A 22,090-nucleotide genomic window follows, 5' to 3' on the forward strand; every position below is an offset into this window, starting at 1 on the left:
AACCAGCTCCGTGTTTTTATAATGCCATAAAAATGTGACAGGAACATTCAGCATAAAGTATTTATCCTTTACCTATTTCACAACTGGACTTATTACACCAGCATGAGCCACCCATTCTTTCACAAATGTTTGCAGAAGCAGTCTGCATGCCTCAGCGTTGGATTTTATTCACCTCAGGCTATGAAAGTGAGCGAGAACACCGTTGTTAAGTCATTCTATGTGATGACCCAATGCATTTGTCAATAAAGTATATTTAAATAATGTTTTTCTTTTTTTTTTTTACCCTTGTCCTTATTGACACCTTTATACAATGCCTTTTGTCCTTTTGCAACCTGACAGCACAAATGTGTTCTCAGTTGTTCACATAATAAACTCCTTGCATTATAAAGGACTTGAACATGTTTTGCATTAACTCACTAAAGGACTAAAAACATTTTAAAACAAATACTCTATGGATGGATGTGGCAAGAGAAGAAATTTAAAAGAAAAAAAATATATATATATTGCAAATAAATTCTATTGCCATTCAACGCAACGTGAGCTTTTAGCACCAATATTCACTTTATAGTATTAAGAATAAAAGCACTAAGACCAGTTTTCTCGCTGCCACTGAAATGGACCCAGTGGCTCCTTTTCTTTTATTGCACATAAAAGCCTACATTTACAATAAGGCTGAAATAGAAGGGCAGTGCAAACAACAAAATGCTCCCTGGACACAGAATGAATAAATTATATCAAAATAAATACAACACTGAGATTCTTGAATATTGTAATACTTGTGACATATGGATGATAGCAATTTGATTTGCAAAAATAATACAAGTTAGTGACTTTGCAGGCATATTTTAAATTGGTTTCGAGTGGCTACAAAAGTGACGCTCCATCCTGTAGGGAGCAGGAAGTGTTCATCCTTTAACTTTTTAAACAATAATCTACAATCAACTCTCAAATTATAATTTCAAATTAATAGCCACAGTGGGAAATGAGAAAGTTAATTGTTATTCAGAAATGACTGTCATTGTTTTTATTTGTTTCACTGTGACATCCGAAAGTGATGAACTGACATAAAAGTCTTCATGAGTAATATTTCTATTTTCTGACAAATTTAAGTTTGTGGTTTTCTTCTTTTATGACACATATTTTGTGATGTTCGATTAGTGAGTAACTGGGTTCAGTGGACAAACTTCACCTGGTGACAAAGAGCTTATTCACAGTTTCCCTAAGCACACAAACTGATACACCTGTGACATATACTTCATCCTGAAACTATTTTTTTCTGATCAGTAGAAATATAAGCACTGGTCTAAAAAGGCAAAAAAGCACTTCATTTGTTTCAGAAGAAAAAACAAAACAAAACGTAAAAGTGCTACCAGTTGAACTAAATCCAATTGACAATTTATGGCAAAAACAAGAAAATCAGGCAGCAGAAAAAGGACCAACATCGAGATTTGAAGACAGTTTGTATGGAAAAACGGATGAGCAATGTACTGAAATATTCAAAAAGTTCATACATTTCTGTGAGTGCATTTTTTCCCCCGATGTCATTTGAGGAAAAAAATTGCTTTGATTTCTGTGACTTTCTAACACGTAAAGGAGGCGCCTGCAGTCCTTGAGTGCAAACTGAATCAAATGAATGGAAACAACATCATCTTTGCTAAACCTGTCTGAGATGCCAAGGAGGTAATTAAGTGCAATTAGAAATGCTTTAGAAACATGTTTAATGACAATAAGTTGTTTTGTTTTATAGTTATTTTACCCACCGTATTTCATTTGGTGTTCTGTGACTTTGGGTGACTTTATATGTTCTCTGTAATGTATTCTTAATATATACAAAATAAAGGTGAGCTTCCTCAATTTCTTTGGGTAAGCTTATACTCATAAAGCTCTAAACAGATTTACCAAATGTGCCAATAAATTAGGGAAGCACTAAAAGCCTGAGCATCGCATGGCCTGCGTGAAATTGGTTTGACCCTGTATATTGTGTGTCAGAACAACGGAGCATTCACAAAAACACTCCAACTTACGTTTTTCATAGAGCTGGAGCAGCTTTACTCTATGTGGGTGGAAGACAGAAAAACAAGGACTTTTGTTTTTTAGATGGAAGCAACAACCTTTTTGTGAGAGATTAACCTTTGTAGTCCAACAGCTCAGTGTAGAGGAAGAAATACCTTCATTAAGAAGTCACCGGATATATACAGAATATAAAACAATAACCCTAATTCAAGTGTGTTATAATGAGTTCCTGTGTTGAATAATGCATGAAAACACAACTCTGCATCAGCACGTTGTCCTTCTCTCCTTCCCTCGCCGCTGAGGCTGCTCACAATGAATCTGAGCGCCGTTATTATTCTACTGCTTTTAGAACGTAGTGGTACTTCATAACTAAAATCTAACGGTAAGAAATGTAAATGTTATTATTACTGGGAGAGGGGTCTGGAGATTAACTTATAGTTTTAGAAAGAGTGACCAAGTGAGGAATTAGTTCCTCTGCCTAATTCAAACTTCTGTTTACAGGATACAAACTTATTCTTGACCACTTAGGCTGTTTGCTTGCAGTGGCTCATCGGTGCAATTACTTACCACCAAAACAAGAAAAAAAAAAAATTACAAATTTATATCTACATACTCTGAGTGAGACCTGCTGCAGTGGAAAAGATTAATTTGCTAACTTGGGTTGGCGGTAAGTTAATGTGTTGTAGTAACAGTGACTCTCAGGGGCCAGCGATGCAGCCCCTCCTGATGCAAAAAGGAAAATTAATTAAACACAATAATCTTGTACTGCTGCCAGACAGTAGCTCAGTGTCCCTGTGTGTCTCCTTGATGCATGTCAGGTGGCGAGGCAGTTGCTCAAGGGGACAGTCGCTTGGTTGAATCGGGCAGGTGTCACGAAGGATGCGGAGGGGAACAGAAAGGGACGTCTGGCTGAAAGATTTCTCTGCACCTCGGCTGAGGCAGAAGTTGATCACGCCCTGACAGACATCACTATCTAGGACAGACGACTTCTCCACACCTCTTTCCCCTCTCTCTATCTGCGGATTCACTCCCTCTTTCAAGCCCCTGGACCATGCCAAGGCAGTTTGACTAAGAACATTAGGGTGTCACAGCTTGGGATTTGGCTTTTGCAATTCTATTAGAGAGATGCCTCTAAAGGCAGGCGCCTTCCTTTCCCCCATACCTCTCCTCCTGGCGTCGCCGCTGCCAGCCAACAGATGCAGGTTTTTACATATCAAAGCTGTTGACTTGCCAGAGTCGTTCCTTCACGCCTCTAATGCTCTTTGCTTCAGAGGACTGTACCTCGGCGCCTTGATCAAGTTACTAAACGCGGCTTTGCACATGGCTCACCACCAAAGGCGGGCGTCTCATGCTGGGACCTGGAAATGCAGCTGAGAAAAGCATCTCAGAGGGATTGGCTTGTGCTTACACACCATAAGACAGGCCAAGAGAAAGTAGGGAAGGGGTGGGGGGCAGGGGGGGATACTCGCACAGCCCAGAACACAAGAAGGGCAAACTATTGTGCTAATAAAAAAAATAAATAAAAAAAATCACAATCTGAGCAAGATGAACAAAGGTGTTTGGTAAATGTAGACAATGGCACTTGTGGATGTGAAAGCAATAGAAGAGCTCAAGTGCTTTTTAAAAATTGAGCTTTGATGCCAGCTAATAGTCAGAAACAAGAGAGTAGCTCTGCAACATGGCAGAATGATTGATTTGTCACAAGCAAGGCCAGGATAAGTCTCTTCGTTTCATGTTTTGCTTTGAAGACGGAGAGCAGATGAAAGTGTTGCACGGCATCAAAAACTACAGAACAAGAAGGCTGCTTTATTAAAATAATACCAGATAATAAGAAATAATTGGAGCCTCAGAATGAATTTAGTTAAAAAGCAGAGGGGGATTTTTTTTTTCTTACAGTGTGTTCTGTAAAATCTGTGTTCATCAAACAATAATGATGCAACTACATACCAATTTAAATCTCAACAAGAAAAGGAATAGATTAAACACGTGAATTTTTCTTTTCATTCAGCTGAAGCTTTGGGAGACTTTGCCGTCTCCCTGACAGCGTCGGTACGCGCAGAAGCTAAAAATACAGGAAGAGGGCCGCAGCAAGTCTGATCTGGTTTATTCTCACCGGACATTAAGGAGAAGCCGTTAACTTCCTTGTTGTTATAAGTTGTTATAAGTTACGAGACCTCCATGAAAAAATTTTTTTTTTTTTTTTTTTTTTTTTTTTTTTAAAGTAGTCTCAAGAGGTTGTTCTCAACTTCCCCCTGCGTTATTTGTAGGGAAAATGTTTTTGCTTAAAACGGTTTTCACTTTTAGTGCTCACACTAATGTTTACTGGCTGGTTAAAGTCAGGCAGATTTACTCTCTTAACTGAATGTCCAATAGGGATCATCTGTTAAGACAAAGGCCAAAAAACACGCTGCGTCAGCAAACGTTTTGTAATGACAAAACTGCTGCAATGCTTGATTATTACATCCATCTGTTCAATATATCCATCCATCCAGATTAAGATGCATTGCAGTTTTTTGTAGGAAAAATGAAAAAAAAAAGGGCAAAAAAAAAAATAAAAAATCCGGTGGAATTAATGATTTTAGCTAGAAAGTTTCTGGACATATCGTTTGTTTCCTGATGTTTCCTGGCTGCATATGAGCTGAAAAAAAAAAAAAAGATTATCCAGAGAACTGTTCATGTTCATGCTTCTGATGTGTCAAGCAGGTGATATATTATCAATTTTTCTTTTTGTAAGACGAGACAACTGATACCATGTTATTAATATGTGTATTTTTTTTGCATTTGTTTAAAAACAATAGCCCTGTATAGTGACTATAATCATAGTCAGTATAAAAATACAACAAAAACATGTCCATAAAATGTCATCCACTGAAACAAGGAGGGGAGAATTACGTACTAATCCTTTATTGCAAAAATGGAAGCTGGTTTTTGATTCTCTTGGTAATTTTCAATCAAAATATTTGCAATGGCAGCGTGAAGTTAATCTTGAATCAAAACACACGATGACAAGGCACAAATCTTCACTATTCATATGTAAAATCTTTTTGGACATTTTTTGCTAAGTGGAAAAATTAGCAATTAAAAAAGAGCATATTACTCACAGTCATTTATGGATTCTTGCTCTTACAAGGGTGTTTTTTTTTTAAAATCAAACTACAAAAGTCAGCCTCAGGATAATTTAGATATTTTAGTGTTTTTTTTTTTTTTGTAACTAAACTGTCTGGAAGTTGCTCAAATTTAAACCAATAAAGTTATCTCCCAGCATTAATATGCTGCTCCCAAAGATTCAAGAGTTTTACTGTTCTTTTTAAGTGTTGACTTAAGTTTCTTCAGCAAGTTCACATTTTAGCCATGACTGAGTAACACAGCTTAAATAAATCAACTCTCTTTTGGTTTTTCCTGTTTTTCTGCCTGACTGGCAAAACACCATTTTTGAGTTTAGGATCACACAGACTTTTCTCCAGGTGATCTTGCCAGGCTAAATGACTAGCTCCATGTTTAGTTGATGTGTTTAATATAAAACTTAAATAATGTTAGACTGGTTTGCTTTAGGTGGAGAAAATAAATGTGCAAATCAAAACAGAAGAAAGTATGGATTAACTTCTGCAAGTAGGCCATGAGGAAAACGATGCGAGCTTGGAGACTAAGTCTTTCCAGTTGCTATAATCACTTGCCAGAGAAGAGTAAGAACCGTACATGGCTCACATTCATTTTTTTCCTAGCCATCTTTTGGTCTTTCTTCACCAGAGAAAAACTTCCCTATTGCTGTCAGAGAACGACAGCACTTTGAATCCCTGCTGCTCACTCAAAATGTTCCTTTCAAATGACCACAAATGAAGACAAAATGAATACCAGTGGGAATAAATTAGCTGCTTGGTAATTAGCCCTCAAGCCATTCTTGAATGTCACCAATCAAAGTAGGGGGAAGGAGTTTCTCAATGAGCAGCGGGTCGGCGGTCGGAGGGAGGCCCGGAGTCAGAGCATGAACTCCTCGGGTCTTCTCAGACATGATCACACACACTAAGAAACTATAGACGGCTAACAAGTGAGGACATGGATATCTGCAGCTTTGTGCCTCTGTTAATATTAGTTCTGCTCTTTTCAGTGGATGAATTCCTCTCCGTAGAGCAAGAGCTGGAGTTTCCTAAGAACGACCGGACAAAGGTTGACAAGCGGGAACCGGGGGAATCATTTCATACCCTTCAGATGCATTTCGGATGGGCATGAATGGACAGACCACAGAGGACTAGAACCCAGAAGGATTAATTACACGGAACACAGCAAATACATCACAGTAACAAATGGTGGACCTTATGCAGAAGCAGACCCTCTCACACAGCTACAAGTGGCCGATCACAATACATTTACATCTAACTTTAGATTCGTGCACGACAGCCACAACCTGTTTACTCACACTGGACGATCAGCTCCACCACGGCCTCCCGGGGCTTCACGTTGAAGCCGTTGTACTGACTGGTCTGGCAGCGGTACGACCCCGTCATCTCCCGGGAGACGTTCACGATCCGCAGGACGCCGTCATAGCTCTCCATCTGCATGCTGCCGTCGGGCATGGGCGCCTCCTTGTCTGCTCGGGACCACAGGATGATGGGCTTGGGCTTCCCTGAAACAAGGCACTCCAGCTCCACTGTGTCACCCTCACGGGCCACCAGGGGGGACTTGCCCCGGGGGACTGTCAGGCTGGGAGGAACTAAGAAAGAGAAAAACAGAGGAGGGACTGATATGGGGCTCTAGAAAGTCAGCAGACGGGGTGAAAGGCAATGGTTGACTTGGACGGGAAAAGGCAGCGAAAAGATATGGGAGGAGGGGGGGAGCGAGTTGGAATGATGCAGTCTCAGCGAGACACATAGCATGAACGGATGAACTGTGAGATATTAGCAACAGTAATGGCAGACAGAAGGAAGCAGACAGTCACAGCATGAAGGAGATGTAAGAACACCGTCAACAGCAGCAATGAGTATCAATGTAATCAGGCAATGGCCAACGATGAGCGATGCAATGACAAGCCGATAAGCAATAACCCCAGCCTCAACAAAACAAGTTCAGGTGTTGCACTTCTGCAGAAATTTGCTGTAAACTACAAACTAAAAGTCCCAGGTGGACATTCCTTCTTACACCGGCATTATATGTGAACCATGAGGATTAGACAAATTAGTCCAGCGGAGAATTCACCCAAGAGACAGCGCTCACAAACAAGGAATCGATGCAACCATTGTGCTGTACACCAAAGCTCATTTCCCTTGTTGATGTTCAAGGGAATTCAGTAACAAGATGCGAAATGAACACATAAACCAAAAAAAAAAAAAAAAAAGCCAACTGCAGCCTGGTGAGAAACATTTGCTGCATGTTGTGCCAGTTCTCATTCAGCAACGTGGCTGAGCTGCCACAAAATGCTACTATCAGTAGGTCAAGTAAGGAATGCAGCACAAGATTCCTGGTGCAAAAACAGAAACATATGCCAAAGTGCACATGCCATCGATAAATAAAAAAAATGGCTTTACAAGCAAGCTTTTATTTATTTATTTTTTTTTTTACCATTAACCATAATATATTAGCAATTAACAAATTTCAGTGGGTTGAGGATTTTTATTTTTTTTGTTTTAATCCTTGCTTTTCAGTTTTGTTTTTTGTTTTTTATCCATACACAGAAGCCCTTGTCTCTTCAAAATAGTAAAAACAAAGATAACATACCATTCAAGTGAGGAAAATAAATCATCAAGAAACTGGAGTCAGAAAATTGTCACAGAGAAAAAAACATTTGGCCTGAAAAATTTATAAGAAAAATTTAAAGCTGGAAAAACAAAACGAGACAAAACGAAAAATACGACTGAATGAAAACGCTCAACTTACTACAAAACGCAGATGGGTTGGAGGTTAATTAAAAATGTCCAAAACTCACTGAAGCAAACTTTTCATTATAAAATTATGTTACTTAGAGAAAAAAAAGTGTTTTCAAGGCTTCTTGCACATCTTTACGAGAGGTGCCAACAATGTGAAAGTCGCTTTGTTTACACAAGCCACAGTCCTTACAATAATATCCAACACGGCAGCTGCACATTGATTACACTCAGTTTAAAGGATGACAGTACTTCCGGCATTTGCAATACATTATTTAAAAGTCTATTCTTTCTGTCGTGAAAAATCAAAGATCAAATCCCCGAAGAAGTTTGGATAAAAAGATGTTTCTGCCCAGCAGTTACCCATAAACATGTAACGCACCATCAGCGGCAGGAGCAGAACTGTCATTACAATCAACAGAGGAACCGTCTTCTTGCTCTCGTCGGCCTGTTTTCTCCGTAATATTCGCCTCGACGTCAAACTTACATCGACGACTTACACTTCAAGGCTGTTTGTGCAATTTTCATCATTCACACCAGCATCATTACCGTCTCTTGTCTGAACTTTTTACTCACTCTTGTACTTTTCACCCAACCACCTTACAATAAATACACAAATAAAAATCTTTTAAGTACAATATTAGAGTTTACAAGCAAGTGCTGATAACTGTGATTAGAGGAATATAAAAAAAAAGAGAAGTAGAGCTGAAAGGAGAAAGTAGTTAAGGTTTTAAGTAATGGACATTTGTTTTTGTTTTTTTGTAAGGGTATTTATGTGTCTCAGTTTAAAAAGCAGCAACTCCAGCAGGTTGAATCAGGCCGTCTGGTTTCTCATCAAGCTTGCTGGCCAAGTAAATTTGTTTAATTAGTAAACCTGGCAAACAGCGCCGGCTCCTAGAGTGCTGTGCAACATGCATTTGTGTGTTTATGTGTTTTTGTGTGAGTCCAAGCTATCGGTAGACTCCAAGACTATTTTGTAGCGCTGCTCCCCAAAAACAGTTTACAGCCAGCTTTTCACGGGCCGATAATCTCCTCAGCAATGATGAAACCCTGTTGTGCTTCCCTGATGATTTTTGAATCACTGTCATTCTGTCCAAACAATGCTGCAGCTGGAGAAGAATCAAGCCAAGTTGGGGGGTTTTTTTTGTTTTGTTTGTTTTTTGCCTTTTTTTTTTTTTTACTGTGATGAAATCACATGCAATTGGAGAAAAAGAAAGAATCAAGAAATACTTATAAAAAAATATTTTGTGGCCATTTTCTGTTTCATTGAAGGTAAAATCCTGCAGCCATTTCAGAGCTTCAATTGTCCCCCTCCCTCCCCAATGAGCACATCTTTATCACAGTGTTATGATTGTGCTTAAACACCCACTCATCAAAGAAGGAAATCACATGTGCAGAGAACAGAATAATAAGGATGTAGAAGCATCTCCATGGGCTGTGAATTGCAGCAAGAAATGCTTAAATCTTAAAGCTGAATTTAGGCCAAAATTACTGTAATCTGTTTCATGGCAACAGTTTTCACACGTCAATGTGAATCTTTCTGCAAGGACAAACTGGCAGCGTTTTTCTTTCTTTCTTTTTTTTTTTTTAATCAATTTAAAAAGACATGAGAACAAAAGAGTAATCAGTTACACTAGAGGCCAAAAGTTTGGACACAAGAACACATTTGTACAAAACATTGGCATATTTCCCAGCAAATTAAATATGATGAATCCATAAAGAATCACTCAACAAATTATATTTTGCTTTAATTATGGCTTAAACTCCATGATTATGTGCACTCTATTATTTTTTTCCCCTTTAGACTGAAATTGTGACTCTTCCAAATTTTCTCAACCATAAAACTAAGTCCTTTTTTTTTAAATCAACATTTACTCAGAAATATGTAGGTAAAAACAGCAAAAAAGGTGCTTAGAGATGAGAGCAAAGTCAGTTAATTCACCCCAACATTCAAAGATCTCACAACGGTTTTTAGCGAAAGCACAATGTGAAGTTTTAATCTTTCCATTTTCGGCTCGACTGGCCAGTTGGAAACATGAAAATCAGATCTCAGTTACGATCAGCGAACAGATGATATCTGAGGGCTGACACCAATCATCTTCAATGTGGAAGTTGCTAAAGAGGAAAGGACATTCAGAGCTAGCAGGTTCCAGCTTAAATTATGGAAGTGAGGAAGCAAAAAAAAGAAAAAGAAAAAGGCGTACGGAGCAAATTTAAAATGCAACTATATTTTCTATGGAGGCATGTTGGCTCTTTATGCAGGCGCTTACTTTTAAATGGAGGGAGTAAGCCTTCGGCCTATTTAAATCCTTAAACCTCAGTTTGTTGTGGAAACTTGCTGAAAACATCGTCAGCCTTCATTTTATTGTTGACTTAAAGGATCTCCATTCATTTACTCCAGGGAACACACAAAGAGAGACTGCTCTTTACGGGAGCTAAACATGCTAATTGCTAATATAAGACGCTAAGCGAACCTTGAAATATCAGCTCTATTCACATTAATTTTTATTTTTTTACTTTAACATTTACAATTGTGTGACACAGTGGCTGCTCAAGCAAGAAAACACAAAACAACTGGAAATTGTAAATTAGCTACAAAATTCTGATCTGAGGTGCACAGATCAAATTAATTTAAAAAATTAATTAAATTAAAAATTAAATTCAAACTTAATTTTTAAATTATATTTAAAAATGAAATGTTTAATTTATCAATGAAAATCATGTTAAATACTTCATAAATAATTAGAATGCATTTAGCATACATACTGCAATTATAATGATATTTACATTTTTCATTAGGACTTAATGCTCAATTTTAAATAAATTAGTAATTATGAGAAATCTGACAAACTGGAGGAGACATGGCTAACACAGTATCTTGTAGGATATGTATGAATGTGTAATCTAATTAAGGCCAACCTGATATTCAAAACATGCAGAACATTGGCTCAAGTTGTGGGTCGCAGGACAAGAAAACTGATCAAATGCTGAAAAAAAGAGAAGTATATTAAATATATTGCATTAAATGGTGGTAAGTAATCAAATTAAGTTAATTTCCAGGTTAATTTCTTACATTTATTAAGTTGTGAAGTTAAACAAATGTAGATAAAGTATGTTTGACAAAATCCATTCAACTATATTCATTCAACTACTTATTAGGTTGGAAATCTATTCTCTTTTCTCAGTGCATTAAAACACTTTAGTCATCGCCTCTGAATCTGCATCTACCATCCCTGCAGTCAAACTGATTGACTTCATCCACTTGTGAGTTCAGCATCAAAAGAAGAGCAAAAATTATCCTCACGGCAGTAACAACATGTTCGTTTCATATTGATACATTTCCTGATTTCTATTCACACACCGTCTCAGCGGAGGCGGCCAGGTGTTAAGTGCTGACGTGCTTTTCTCCATTTTAAATGTTCTCCATGTTTCCTCGGGTCCAAGCGGTAAAACAACAGCCAGCAGGGAGCAGCGGGTAACCGTCAGCATATGGAGGAGAGGTGCATTCGCTGAGCTGCCATCTTTACACCTGGCCTCTTCTGCCTGGATTAGACAAATAATTACTCCAGTCTGTCCACAGATTTTGGCAGCAGGAACGCTGGCTATCAGCTGCTGCCATTTCTCATCTCGCCGTCACATGAAAGCAAACAAACCCCCCGGCCCCCACCTGCTTATGCCCGTCTCATCTCAGCTCTGCATTTTTATCCTTCCTCCTGGTGACCACCCTGACTCTGCATGTGAGAATGACCGTTGAGATGTTGAGTGTGGCGGAGGGCCTGCTGCTGGTCTTTACTGTGCTCTCATTGTGCCAAAGCCCTCCAAATGCCAGTGATGCCTGCGGGGCACATTCGCTCCGTGGGGATGCTTTCGCAGTGCGCGTCTGTGTGGTTTTTGTGTCCCCGCCGTCGCCTGTGTGTGCAAACGCGAATCTCTTCTTGCCCACGGGTGACGGAGCGCTGTGATCCCGTTTCAGCTCCTCGGTGAAACGCGTCTCGTTGCGGCGTTTGGAAACAACACACATGTGTGTGTCTTTTTTCGTGGGCCTAAATCAAGAGGGCCCCGTAAAGTGGCCGAGGTGCCGCCACGCATCTCTGGGGAGGGACTCGGTGGGAATCATCCTCAGAGCGGAGAGGCTGACGGCCGGTGCCTTTCAGCGGGAAACTGCGACACGAGAAAACATCAGGCGATTTGCATTTTTCTTACAGCGGCGGCATTGAAAGCAGCTCAAATAAACGTCTTTGAGAATAAACATTCCCACTGCCTCTTTTCTAGTAGGCGCTGTGACATCACTCCCCGTCGCTATGGCAACACATCGTTCTGAACTACTGCAGACCGTGCAGGGAGTGTGTCTGTTTGTGCAGGATTGTGCCGCTCAGACAGCTTGAAGCCAACGAGTTGGTCACAATGTGACAGGACTCTCTGTTCCTCCGAGCCCCGGAGCTCTGGGGACGGAGAGCGGAGTCCCACGGCTCCGCTGTGGGCATATTTGTGAAAGTGTGTGTGTGTTTGGCATGCGAGACGGGGTGCGGAGAGGTACCGTTCCGCTCTCCGAGCTGCTGAAGTGTTATAAATATCCACAGATGTGTTAAAATTGCCGTAGCCTGCTGATAGACTGCAGCGACACACTGCTGACCACAATAACACACCACTGAGTGTATGGCTTATTGTTTTGTTTGGTTTTTCTTTCTTTTCTTTTTTTTTCGTAGCTGTGTGCATGTCCCCTAAAATTTTATAACTCTTCTTACAATCTTTCACTTGAGCCCCTCGTGAATTCATGTGGCTCAGATTGCGGAGCAGCAGGCTTTCAACACTCACGCTCTCATGGGTGGCAGCTTGATTTGTTGCTACAATGCTCTCTTTAATGTTGTTGTTCTGCTTCTGTAAGGTTTTTTTCTTTCTTTTTTTTTCCACCATGCATCCAGCCAGGCTGAGGAGCAGAAATGCTCTGTTTAAAATGCCACCTCCTGCACGACTGCTTTGTTCTTCGTGAAGCATTTTCACGTGACGGAGCAACATCGCTGATGGAGGTTTGACGGTGCCTAATGAGGAAGGGTTCCTTTCCTTGTAAAGTGTTCATCCCAGATGATGGACCGCCCACCCAACTAATTGCAACTACAGTTGGTGCAGCTAAAGTTACAGGCTGGTTACCTTGTTTCATTATCATTTTATGGGCTTAATATAAAAAGAAAACTGCAATTACATCTTCATCGATGGCTGCAATTTGGTCTGCTGCCTTTTGATTTATCTGAAGACACTTAGAGGTATGTTCACAGACAATACTTTGTCTGTAGACATTGGAATGTCAGATCCTCTATCTGCAGTCGACCTTGAAAACATCACAGGTGTCATGTTGACATATGCTGCCAGGCAGCTGTACATCACTGAGAAGGCAAAACTGTCATCAGCTGTTTCCATATGACTGATTTTCAGGATGACATCTTGTAGAACGGCTCTTAAGCAACTTCATCCCAGTGCCGTTCCCAGGATCTTTGGAGTCTGCCACAAAGATCCATTCGTGCTGAAAAGTTTGTGACGTTACGTTCAAATGTCAGAGGTGATTAAACTGGAGATTTCACATTTAATTGCATCCAGGTGGCTTTTTCGTCAATTCAGGGACAAATCTATGAGCTCTGACAAATTCCGAACTTTGAACTTTGTGAAGCAGCAACATTTAATTTAAGACAAAAATCTGTGAATGGATAACTTGTACATTTCGACAAATAACTTCTACATTTGTTTCTTAGAAAAAAATAAGTGAATCTGCAGGAGTCAATTGTAATTCATCTGAATGAAATTCAATTGAATTCAATTTAATTTCAGTCTGTGCAGTTTAACTTAATTTAGTTCAGTTCAATTAGTTTTAGGTGTTACACTGAGTTATGCAAAAACACTACTGAGTCCAGTTCAACTCATTTTTCTCCCATTCTATTCAATTATTTCCAGTGCCATTACCGTATTTTCCAAACTATAAGGCACACTGGATTCTAAGGCACACTGTTAATGAATGGTCTAGTTTAGATTTTCACTAATATATACAGCACAGCAGACTACAAGGTGCATTAAGTGAAACAAAACAGTCAGATAAGTCAGTCAGCCAAAACATAGTACGTATTACTCCACAACTCTCCTGACTGCTGATGTAACATAACTAAAACATTTTGACTGAGCGCCGCGAACCACACAAAATCACTTTGAGGTCAGTAAGCACAACCAGAATCAATCCATATTAATTCCTTATATATTGTTCTGTTTTACTCCAGAACAATATATAAGGCGCTCCGGATTATAAGGCACACTCTCATTTTCTGATGAAATTAAAGGCTTTTAGGTGTGCCTTATTGTCCAGAAAATATGGTATTTTGCAGCTCCTTACTATACAGTCAAATTACAATCAAGTCAGATGTATAAAAATTGTAAAAAAAAAAAAAAAAAAAAATGCTAGAAAATTGTCCAGGAAAACCAACAGAGATCATCAATTCAGTCTCCTTAAAAAGTCCAAAATGTGTCATTTATTTATTTATTTTTTACTTTTAGTTTATTGTTCTAACAGTGATAGATCCAAAGTAACTTTGCGTGTAAATTGGCTATTTGTTGAACCGAGAGGAACTGAATGGTCTGAAGTTAGTAAATGGTCTACAGAATATATTTCTATCCATGAGACTGTTAGACAAAAATACAGAGAGACCGTCTGAAAAAGTACATTAACATGCTGCTAACCTTCCCAACTCTGCTCTGCAGATAGTACTTAAACAGTTGCTTCCCTTCAAAGAGAGCAAATGACACCTGGCTATGTTCATCCTACAGATGAGTCAGGCTTATGTCAATTTTTTTATCTTCATCAGGGTCAATGGATTTGCTGAAATCAGCACAAAGAGCAGTCAAATTGTCATAGTGTATTTATTGATGTGGTGACTATGCATGATGAATCATAGTCAGAGAATAGAAGCTGTCAATAGGAAGTTAGACAGAGATGAGTCCACTTGCTACAAGGTACTGATTAATTAAATTGTCAGAAAAATGGCTTGCTACGTACTGTGTTCATTAATCTAGCTCATTTTAATCAGGCGAGCAGATAATTATCTAAACAATTTAACTGGATGTGTTTTTGAGGTTGAAAGAAACGCCCGGTAGCGACAGAATCTCAGGTGTGTTTAAAAAAGCTTGAAACGAAGTGAACGTCACTAACTTTTTGATCATCTGTCCTGCTGAGAACGAGATTCGCATAGCATGATAATGATAAATGGCATCAGCACATCAGCTATCGGCAAAGTCTTTGTCTGAACCCGGCATTAAATACCAACTATCCCTCCGCGGCGTATTCTGCACTGCGTTAGAATTTTATCTTGACAAACGCTTCCGATCTGATTTCAAATAACATTCGAGTCACAACAACACCGTCGCCGCCGGAAAATCTCGGACGCGTCTAGTCGCTGCGTGTGAACGTTTGCTCCTGACAGGTGTAACTTGTGTTTTCTGCTGGAACTTCATCAAGTTCTTATCTCCTTTCAGAGGTTTCTGGCTCTTGCGGTTTTTAATCTCGACGATCTCCAAAGGGGAGGTCTGTGTCCTCGTTTCAGACCACACTCATAAATATGCATCGCCCCTGGAATCTCTGGGAGCACTGCTGAGATAAGAACTTGCTTATTTAATGAGTTTGCCGCAGCAGTAAATATTAGTGCTGTTTTACAAAAAGGAAAAGTTGTACAAAAATCTGTGTCCCTAAATATTCTCTTCGGCCAGGGTCGGACCCGACCCCTGGTTTGGAATCAAAACCGGGAGCCAAAACCGAGAGAGCCAGTGAGCTTCACCCTCGTTCCCAGCACGAAAACCCTGGCAGATCTGCAGTGTAATCTCCTCTAAACACTTTTATTAAGACTTCTAATTGCAGCTCGGCTTTCTCCCTTCAGGAGAACAGGCAGAGGAACAAATACCGAGCTTATTCATCGCACAACAGGCTGCAGGCGCGTAGCAAAGCAGAGGCACAAGGCGCTTTAGCTGCACACTGCGGCTACAGAGCTCGGCAGAGACACTCCACTGATTCACGGCGTCAGCCAGACTGACAGAAACAGGCATTCTCAAGAAAGTAGCCCGCCCACATCCAGGTAAATGCAGCAGGAACCGTAACAAAGCAGAAACCACATTCCCAGTATAATTCCCGATGACGGATGCATCTCCATGCCAACGCGGTCCTTTCATACCATCTCATTCCTCCCTTCACGTTCGACTGGAGCAGTGAAAGCTTGGGAAGCAATCAAACCCAAGCCTGAAGGAAATCTTTCATTTCATCCCATCACAAAGCAGTCAGTCATTTTCTTTGTTATTTCTCCAGTCAGATAGCTGTATTCTTTTATTTATTTATTTCTGCACATTAAAGGATCTGCACTAATGTGTTGGCAACGCTCAGGCACTCCAAAAGAAGAGACTGCACTACTTAAAAGATAATGAGGAAACAATCTTGGCAGATGCAATTGATCCCACTGTTTTAAAGCACAAGGATTATCAAAGGATTATCTAACAGTAATTATGCACCTAAGGTCGACACGCAGCTTTCATGTTCACTTACTGAGTGGCAGCTGAGGCGTAAGAGAGAAGCAAGGTACTGACTAAAGGTAAGGGTGCGTGAATGCGTTTCCATGTGTGCTCGTGAGTTTTGCCTACAAGGGGTGAAAGAGCTCCCTATGAACCTAATCGTTGCTAAGTCGCATCACAAACCCCGGCCTTCCTTATCGGTACCAAACACATGGCGGTAAAGTCAAAGCAAGCGGAGATATCTACTCCGCCTGCAGCAGCACCAACTTTTGGAATCCCCCAAACGGATAATCTGAAGAATCAGGGAGGAGAGTGGTGAAACCCGGAGACTTCCAGGGTTTGTGTGCGCCATAGGGTAGCATGAACAAACCCAGCTTAAACGACATAAAATATTGTGTAAAAGGGCAATGTTTCTTGCCAATCACTTCAGAAAGTGAAGCTAAGCAAATTTTGATGATTATGGGTTACAGACTATGACGTTCCAAAATTCAGTATCTCAGAAAATTTGAAAACCGTGAAAAAGGTTATTAGTCAAAACTCATAGTGTCAAAACACCTGCAGACGTTTAAACAGTCTCTTATTCTAGGCTACACCATCATTAAGGGAAGTCTGCTGACTGGACCGATGGCCAAAAGACAGTGACTGACACACTTCACAAGAAGTGTAACCCACGAAAGGTCATTGCTGAAGAAACTGGTTGTTTGCAGAGCAAGCATGTTAACAGAAAATTGAGTGGAAGGAACAAGGTGTGCCAGGAAAAGATCTGGAGGAAAAGTGGAGACGTAAAAAGTCCAGTGTGAAGTTTCCACAATCAATGATGGCTTGGGGTGTCATGTCGTCTGCTGGTGTTGGTCCACTGTGTTGAGTCTGCAGTCCATGCAGCTGTCTACCAGGAAAATCTAGAGTACTTCCTACTCTAGAAGGAAGCGCCATGAGTTGATCGCCTCCATGCCACGGTGCATTGATGCAGTTATTCATGCAAGAAGAGGCCCAAACAGAAATGTACAAACCTTTCAGAAGTCTGACATTTGTGCATCAATTTTTGATTGGCCTAATATGATATTCTAATTTCCTGAGAACCTGAATTACGGGTTCTCTTTACCTGTAAGCCATAATCGTTAAAACTGCAAATAAACTTGAAATATTTTACTGAATGTGCAATAGATCCCTATAAAATAACCGTTTTGATTTCTGAGATGGCTGACAAGAAATATTAAACATTAACGCAGTATTTTTGAGATGTACTGAGTGACATTTCAATGAGGATTTTAGAACTGAGTCCTTCCGTCATTAACTGTGTCATTTTGTTCTGCTTGGCCTTCCATTACTTTGTTTTTCCAACAAAATGTGGTCGTATTTAAATTTCCTGAATGTCAGCCAAACAAGACATTTGACAGCACATTTCCTCCCTCTGCTGTTATCTTTCAGATTTCATACTCCTGTCATTTTAGCACCTACGCCTTGCATTCTTTGACAATGACTGACAGGCAAGAGAGCAGTGCGGACTCAAAGCAACAGTGAAAAGCTTGTGTAAAACTTTTTAAAGTAATCGGAATAGTAAAACACGGCATGGTCGAAATGCAGATCCTGGAGCGAGGCGGACTGATGTGTTATGCAACTAGCAAGCCGCTCATGTTGTATGTATGTTGGAAGAGTGAAAGCAGCCAGTTGATGGAACGACGTTGAGCGTCTAATGCCTGATTTGTCCGACGGATGAACTCTGGTTTGAGACTACAGTTACCGAAACAAAGTTTCGTTTTTCTTGGGTTCAGTTTTGGGGTTTATAACGCAACTTTCTTGCCACGACCTCAAAAATGTGGTTGGTAAAGGACGTTTGTAAAGACCCTAGAAGTAAAGAGATTGTTTCTTTCATTATTTCGGCACAAGTTCATGTCTGCGCAATTTAATATAATTTTATATCAAGGTTAAAGTTTCAGTAACACTTCTGAAAAAGTAAAAGAAAACCATCTAAACTATCGGCATGTTATATATTCCCATGTATTTTACATTGATGACTGTCGTCAACACAAACAAGTAAAGCAGTTTTCCAGTGTCTAATTAAATTTTTAAGTTAATCAGAATGACTGAAAACTTTTACTAAGTGATCCTTGGCTTCTGGTTTTGCTTGAATGTAATTTTAATGCCCATTTCTGTAAGCCACCTTGCAAAATAGGAAAGACAAGAGAACATGTCTTTCAAGCAAGGCAGGTGAAAATGGCTACATTTATGTAGATACCAATAATTAGGAAAGGTCAAAACCAAAATTGTGACAAACAAATATGGACAAATGCTCATGTTTATCTTGTAACGTTGCATGATAAGCAGGATTTAGGGGAGGCAAAAATTATCGAAGCTCTCCATTGGAGAACTGTAGTAAAAAGAAGCATCTTGGTGTCACTAAATCTTTTTAAACAATTTATTTGAAGACTTTTGCGAGCACCGTCACCAGGAGCGCCAATTAATGTTGAAGGTACTTCAACAATTATTGAAGTGTTCAGTCGTACACACTTGAAAGCAGATATTTGCATACATAACAACCTTTTTCCTCTCTGTCAGGAAATGTTTAGGATTTTACACATTATTTATATTTGCTAAATGTCAAAAATATGAGAATTTTAATTATATAATTGACTTATATGATGCTTATTATGTCTGTTTTTACAAATTGGGAAAGTCGAGATAATGGTGTCATGATCTTGTAAGCTTTTGATGGGTTTATTTGCAACATATGTTTTGCTTCTTTCTGTGATTTTTTGGAAAAATCTGAGGAAATAAACCAAATGGCCAGAAGGAGAATTCGTGGAAGTTCACAAAGATTGGTACATCTTTGAGTCAAATTTCCAGATTCCTGAAGGTGCCACAATTTATCTGTTCAAACAATTTTATGCAAGTATAAACATTGTGGGATTCAGAAAGAAGACAGGTTTTGCATTCCAGAAATGAACTCGCTTTGCTGCAAAAATGAAAAGCCTTGTGAAGAATCTTAAAGCTGGTGAGAGAGTATTATTATCCACGGTGAAGCGAATGGATTTAGGGACAAAAACCCTTCATTTTTCAAGACAATGTCCTGTGGTCTCAAGAAAACGGAAATTGAACTGTTTACTCTTAATGAATGTTGGAAGAAAAAGGGGAAAGGTTGCAAGCCTGAAGACACCATCTCAACTATGAAGCACAGAAGTGACAGACATGTTGTGGGTTAGTTAGTTTTGCTGCGTACGACCTTGTGCACTTTGCAATATTATATATGACATTATGAAGAAGAAAGACTGAAGCAGCATCACAAGACATCAGCCAGGAAATTAAGGCTTGGACACAAATGACAGCAACCCCAAACAGACAGCCAAGTTAGTTACAAAGTCACTCAGGAGCAGCAAAATCAACATTTTGAAGTGATCGTCACAAAGAACAGAACTGAGTCCACTGAAACTTTGTAAAAAGAGCTGAGAAGATGTGGGCAACTAAACCTACTCAGTTGCACGAGTTCAGTGAAAATGAAAAGAGAGATATTGCAGCAAACTATTAAAAGAAGGTTGTTGAATGACCAAAGTCATACAGATCAAAAGGAAATTCTACCAATCAGCAAGTAAATATTTATATCAACTTCTGAATGTGAAGAAAGTCTATACGAGATCTCAAAAGACTTATTAAGCTGATATAATGGGTCTTAATTAAATAGAAAGAATTTTAGTAATTGCACCTCAAACAGAAAAAAAAAGTGTTTGATATCATATCACATAGTGAAGGAACGTTTATGTGCCACTGGACAACCCAAAGTATCCTTTAAATGACCTGTTTCCTTTAGCAATGAGTTAACATTTAACTTCAGCTACACTTATTTCTCAATTGTTTTAATATCTTAGCGTCTGCAATCTTATAAAATATATAGAAAATGTCAAAAATTCAAACAGAAATGTCCAACACCTCCAACCCCCAAAGAATTACTACACGTACAAAAATACTTCATACGAAAGTCAAAATCGCTTTTTAAAGCCTCTTTGTATGGGTGAAGTAGCTGTAGGACGCATGTCTGATGGGACATGTCGCATGGAGAGGTGGAGGTTTTAAAATCTGCCTCTGACACAAAGGGGTGTGAGGCTCACCAGTTGTGGAGGAAATGTTGACGTCGATGCTGATCTCAGGAATGCCTCCGCCCTTCAGCGCAGCCACACAGGTGTAGGTGCCAAAGTCGGTAAACTTCAGGTCTATGATGTCCAGGTTGGTGGTCCCGGGCGAGATGTCGGGGTCCGTCTGAGTGATGACCATGCGCTCTGAACTCCGAAGGGCACGGCCGTTCTTTAGCCAGCTAAATGTCAGCTCCTCTGGCGGTGTCGCTTCCACCTAAGATATGCAGCTCAGTGTTACTGGACAGCTAATTTATCTTATTGTGTTCATGCTTTTTATATATATATATATATATATACACACACACACACACACATATATACATATGTCACACCTGACAGGATATCTTGACTTCACGCCCAATCTGGATGTTGTCATCGTTGTGGTAAGGGTCAGGGGTGATCCAGAACCGTCCTTTCTTCAGAGCTGTAAAGGAATATTTATGTTAAGAAACGTATCCACCTTTGTACACAACACATGTTGCCAGAGACGTTTATTGTAGCTTATGGCTCTCCTTGTTATATTGACGCAGTGTTTGAAGTGTACTCCACAGGACAGGATTTTATAGATTTTCAAATAGATTTTTCTTCTGTTCTTCATTTCAACCTTTCCCAGTGCACATACTTAAACTGTGAATCAGTGTACCCTGCCTCTAGTGAACATGTTGTAAATATAGGAGTTTTGATCGCTCCTTTAACAGTCTGCATATTTATCTTTAGTTGGAAGCTTTTAAAGCTAGTTTGGTAAACAGATCACCATATTGGCTTGTCAGGAAATGCTCTAAGTTAACTTTCAATATACAGCGTGTGCTGTGTAGTAAGCCGAGTCACTTTCTTCTTTTCTTTTCTTCGGGGCTCCATATTCAGATAGAGTTTTCATTTACAGTACAAATAACTTTTGCAGTGACTGATCAAATACTGCATTCCACATAGATGCAGATGACAACATAATATATTGTTAATCTTTCTCCTTAGTTCAAACCCTTACATTTATCCAGCCTATATTTGATGTTTAGTTCAATTTAACATTACTTGTGTTCATGCTTTAAAAGAAAGTTTGTGGTTTGTTCGAATGCCATAAAGTTACGTAATTCCTCTAAAAACACAAACTGTTTAACGGGCTAACTTTGAAATGGCAACTTTTGATTTGAGATATGTAGGCATCCTGTTTTAATAACAATTTGACATTTAAACATGAATTCTAACAATTTGTGAGTTAATTGAGAGAAAAAATAAAGTTTTTTTAAAATGAGAAATTTTTTTTTCCTCACCTGTTTTTTGCCTATAGTTTCCACTCTTTGTAAATGCACCAGTCAAATACCTGAACAGACTTTTTTTTAAAATGTATTCTATACTATTATAATTCTTGCATATAAGTGGGTTATAGTAGAATTGGGAATTTCCTATGTACATATACTAAATACCCATGTTTGTATCTGCATTCTTTCTTATCGGCTGCTTTTCATTTGTACATCTCTGGTTGGGGTTGGTAGCTTTTTATCTCCGTGTTTTCATGTGTAAGCATCACACAAAGTATGACCTGCACAGTCAAGGTATTTGATAAATGTCTGT

At 39.4% G+C, this 22,090-nt stretch overlaps 1 protein-coding gene across 1 annotated transcript in view; it reads right to left on the reverse strand.

The window, feature by feature from the left end:
- Positions 1 to 22,090, reverse strand: part of mdga2a (MAM domain containing glycosylphosphatidylinositol anchor 2a) — a 151,752-nt gene that overhangs the window by 73,351 nt on the left and 56,311 nt on the right. The window contains exons 8-10 of the mRNA XM_015036406.1: positions 20,854 to 20,945; positions 20,498 to 20,735; positions 6,428 to 6,721 (exon numbers count right to left, since the gene is read on the reverse strand). Coding sequence (XP_014891892.1) covers positions 6,428 to 6,721; positions 20,498 to 20,735; positions 20,854 to 20,945 — 624 coding nt within the window. The remainder of the gene's footprint in view (positions 1 to 6,427; positions 6,722 to 20,497; positions 20,736 to 20,853; positions 20,946 to 22,090) is intronic.

This window comes from Poecilia latipinna, unplaced genomic scaffold, assembly GCF_001443285.1.
Source record: "Poecilia latipinna isolate Pla-1442-1.1 unplaced genomic scaffold, P_latipinna-1.0 Scaffold368, whole genome shotgun sequence".
Taxonomy (NCBI): domain Eukaryota; kingdom Metazoa; phylum Chordata; class Actinopteri; order Cyprinodontiformes; family Poeciliidae; genus Poecilia; species Poecilia latipinna.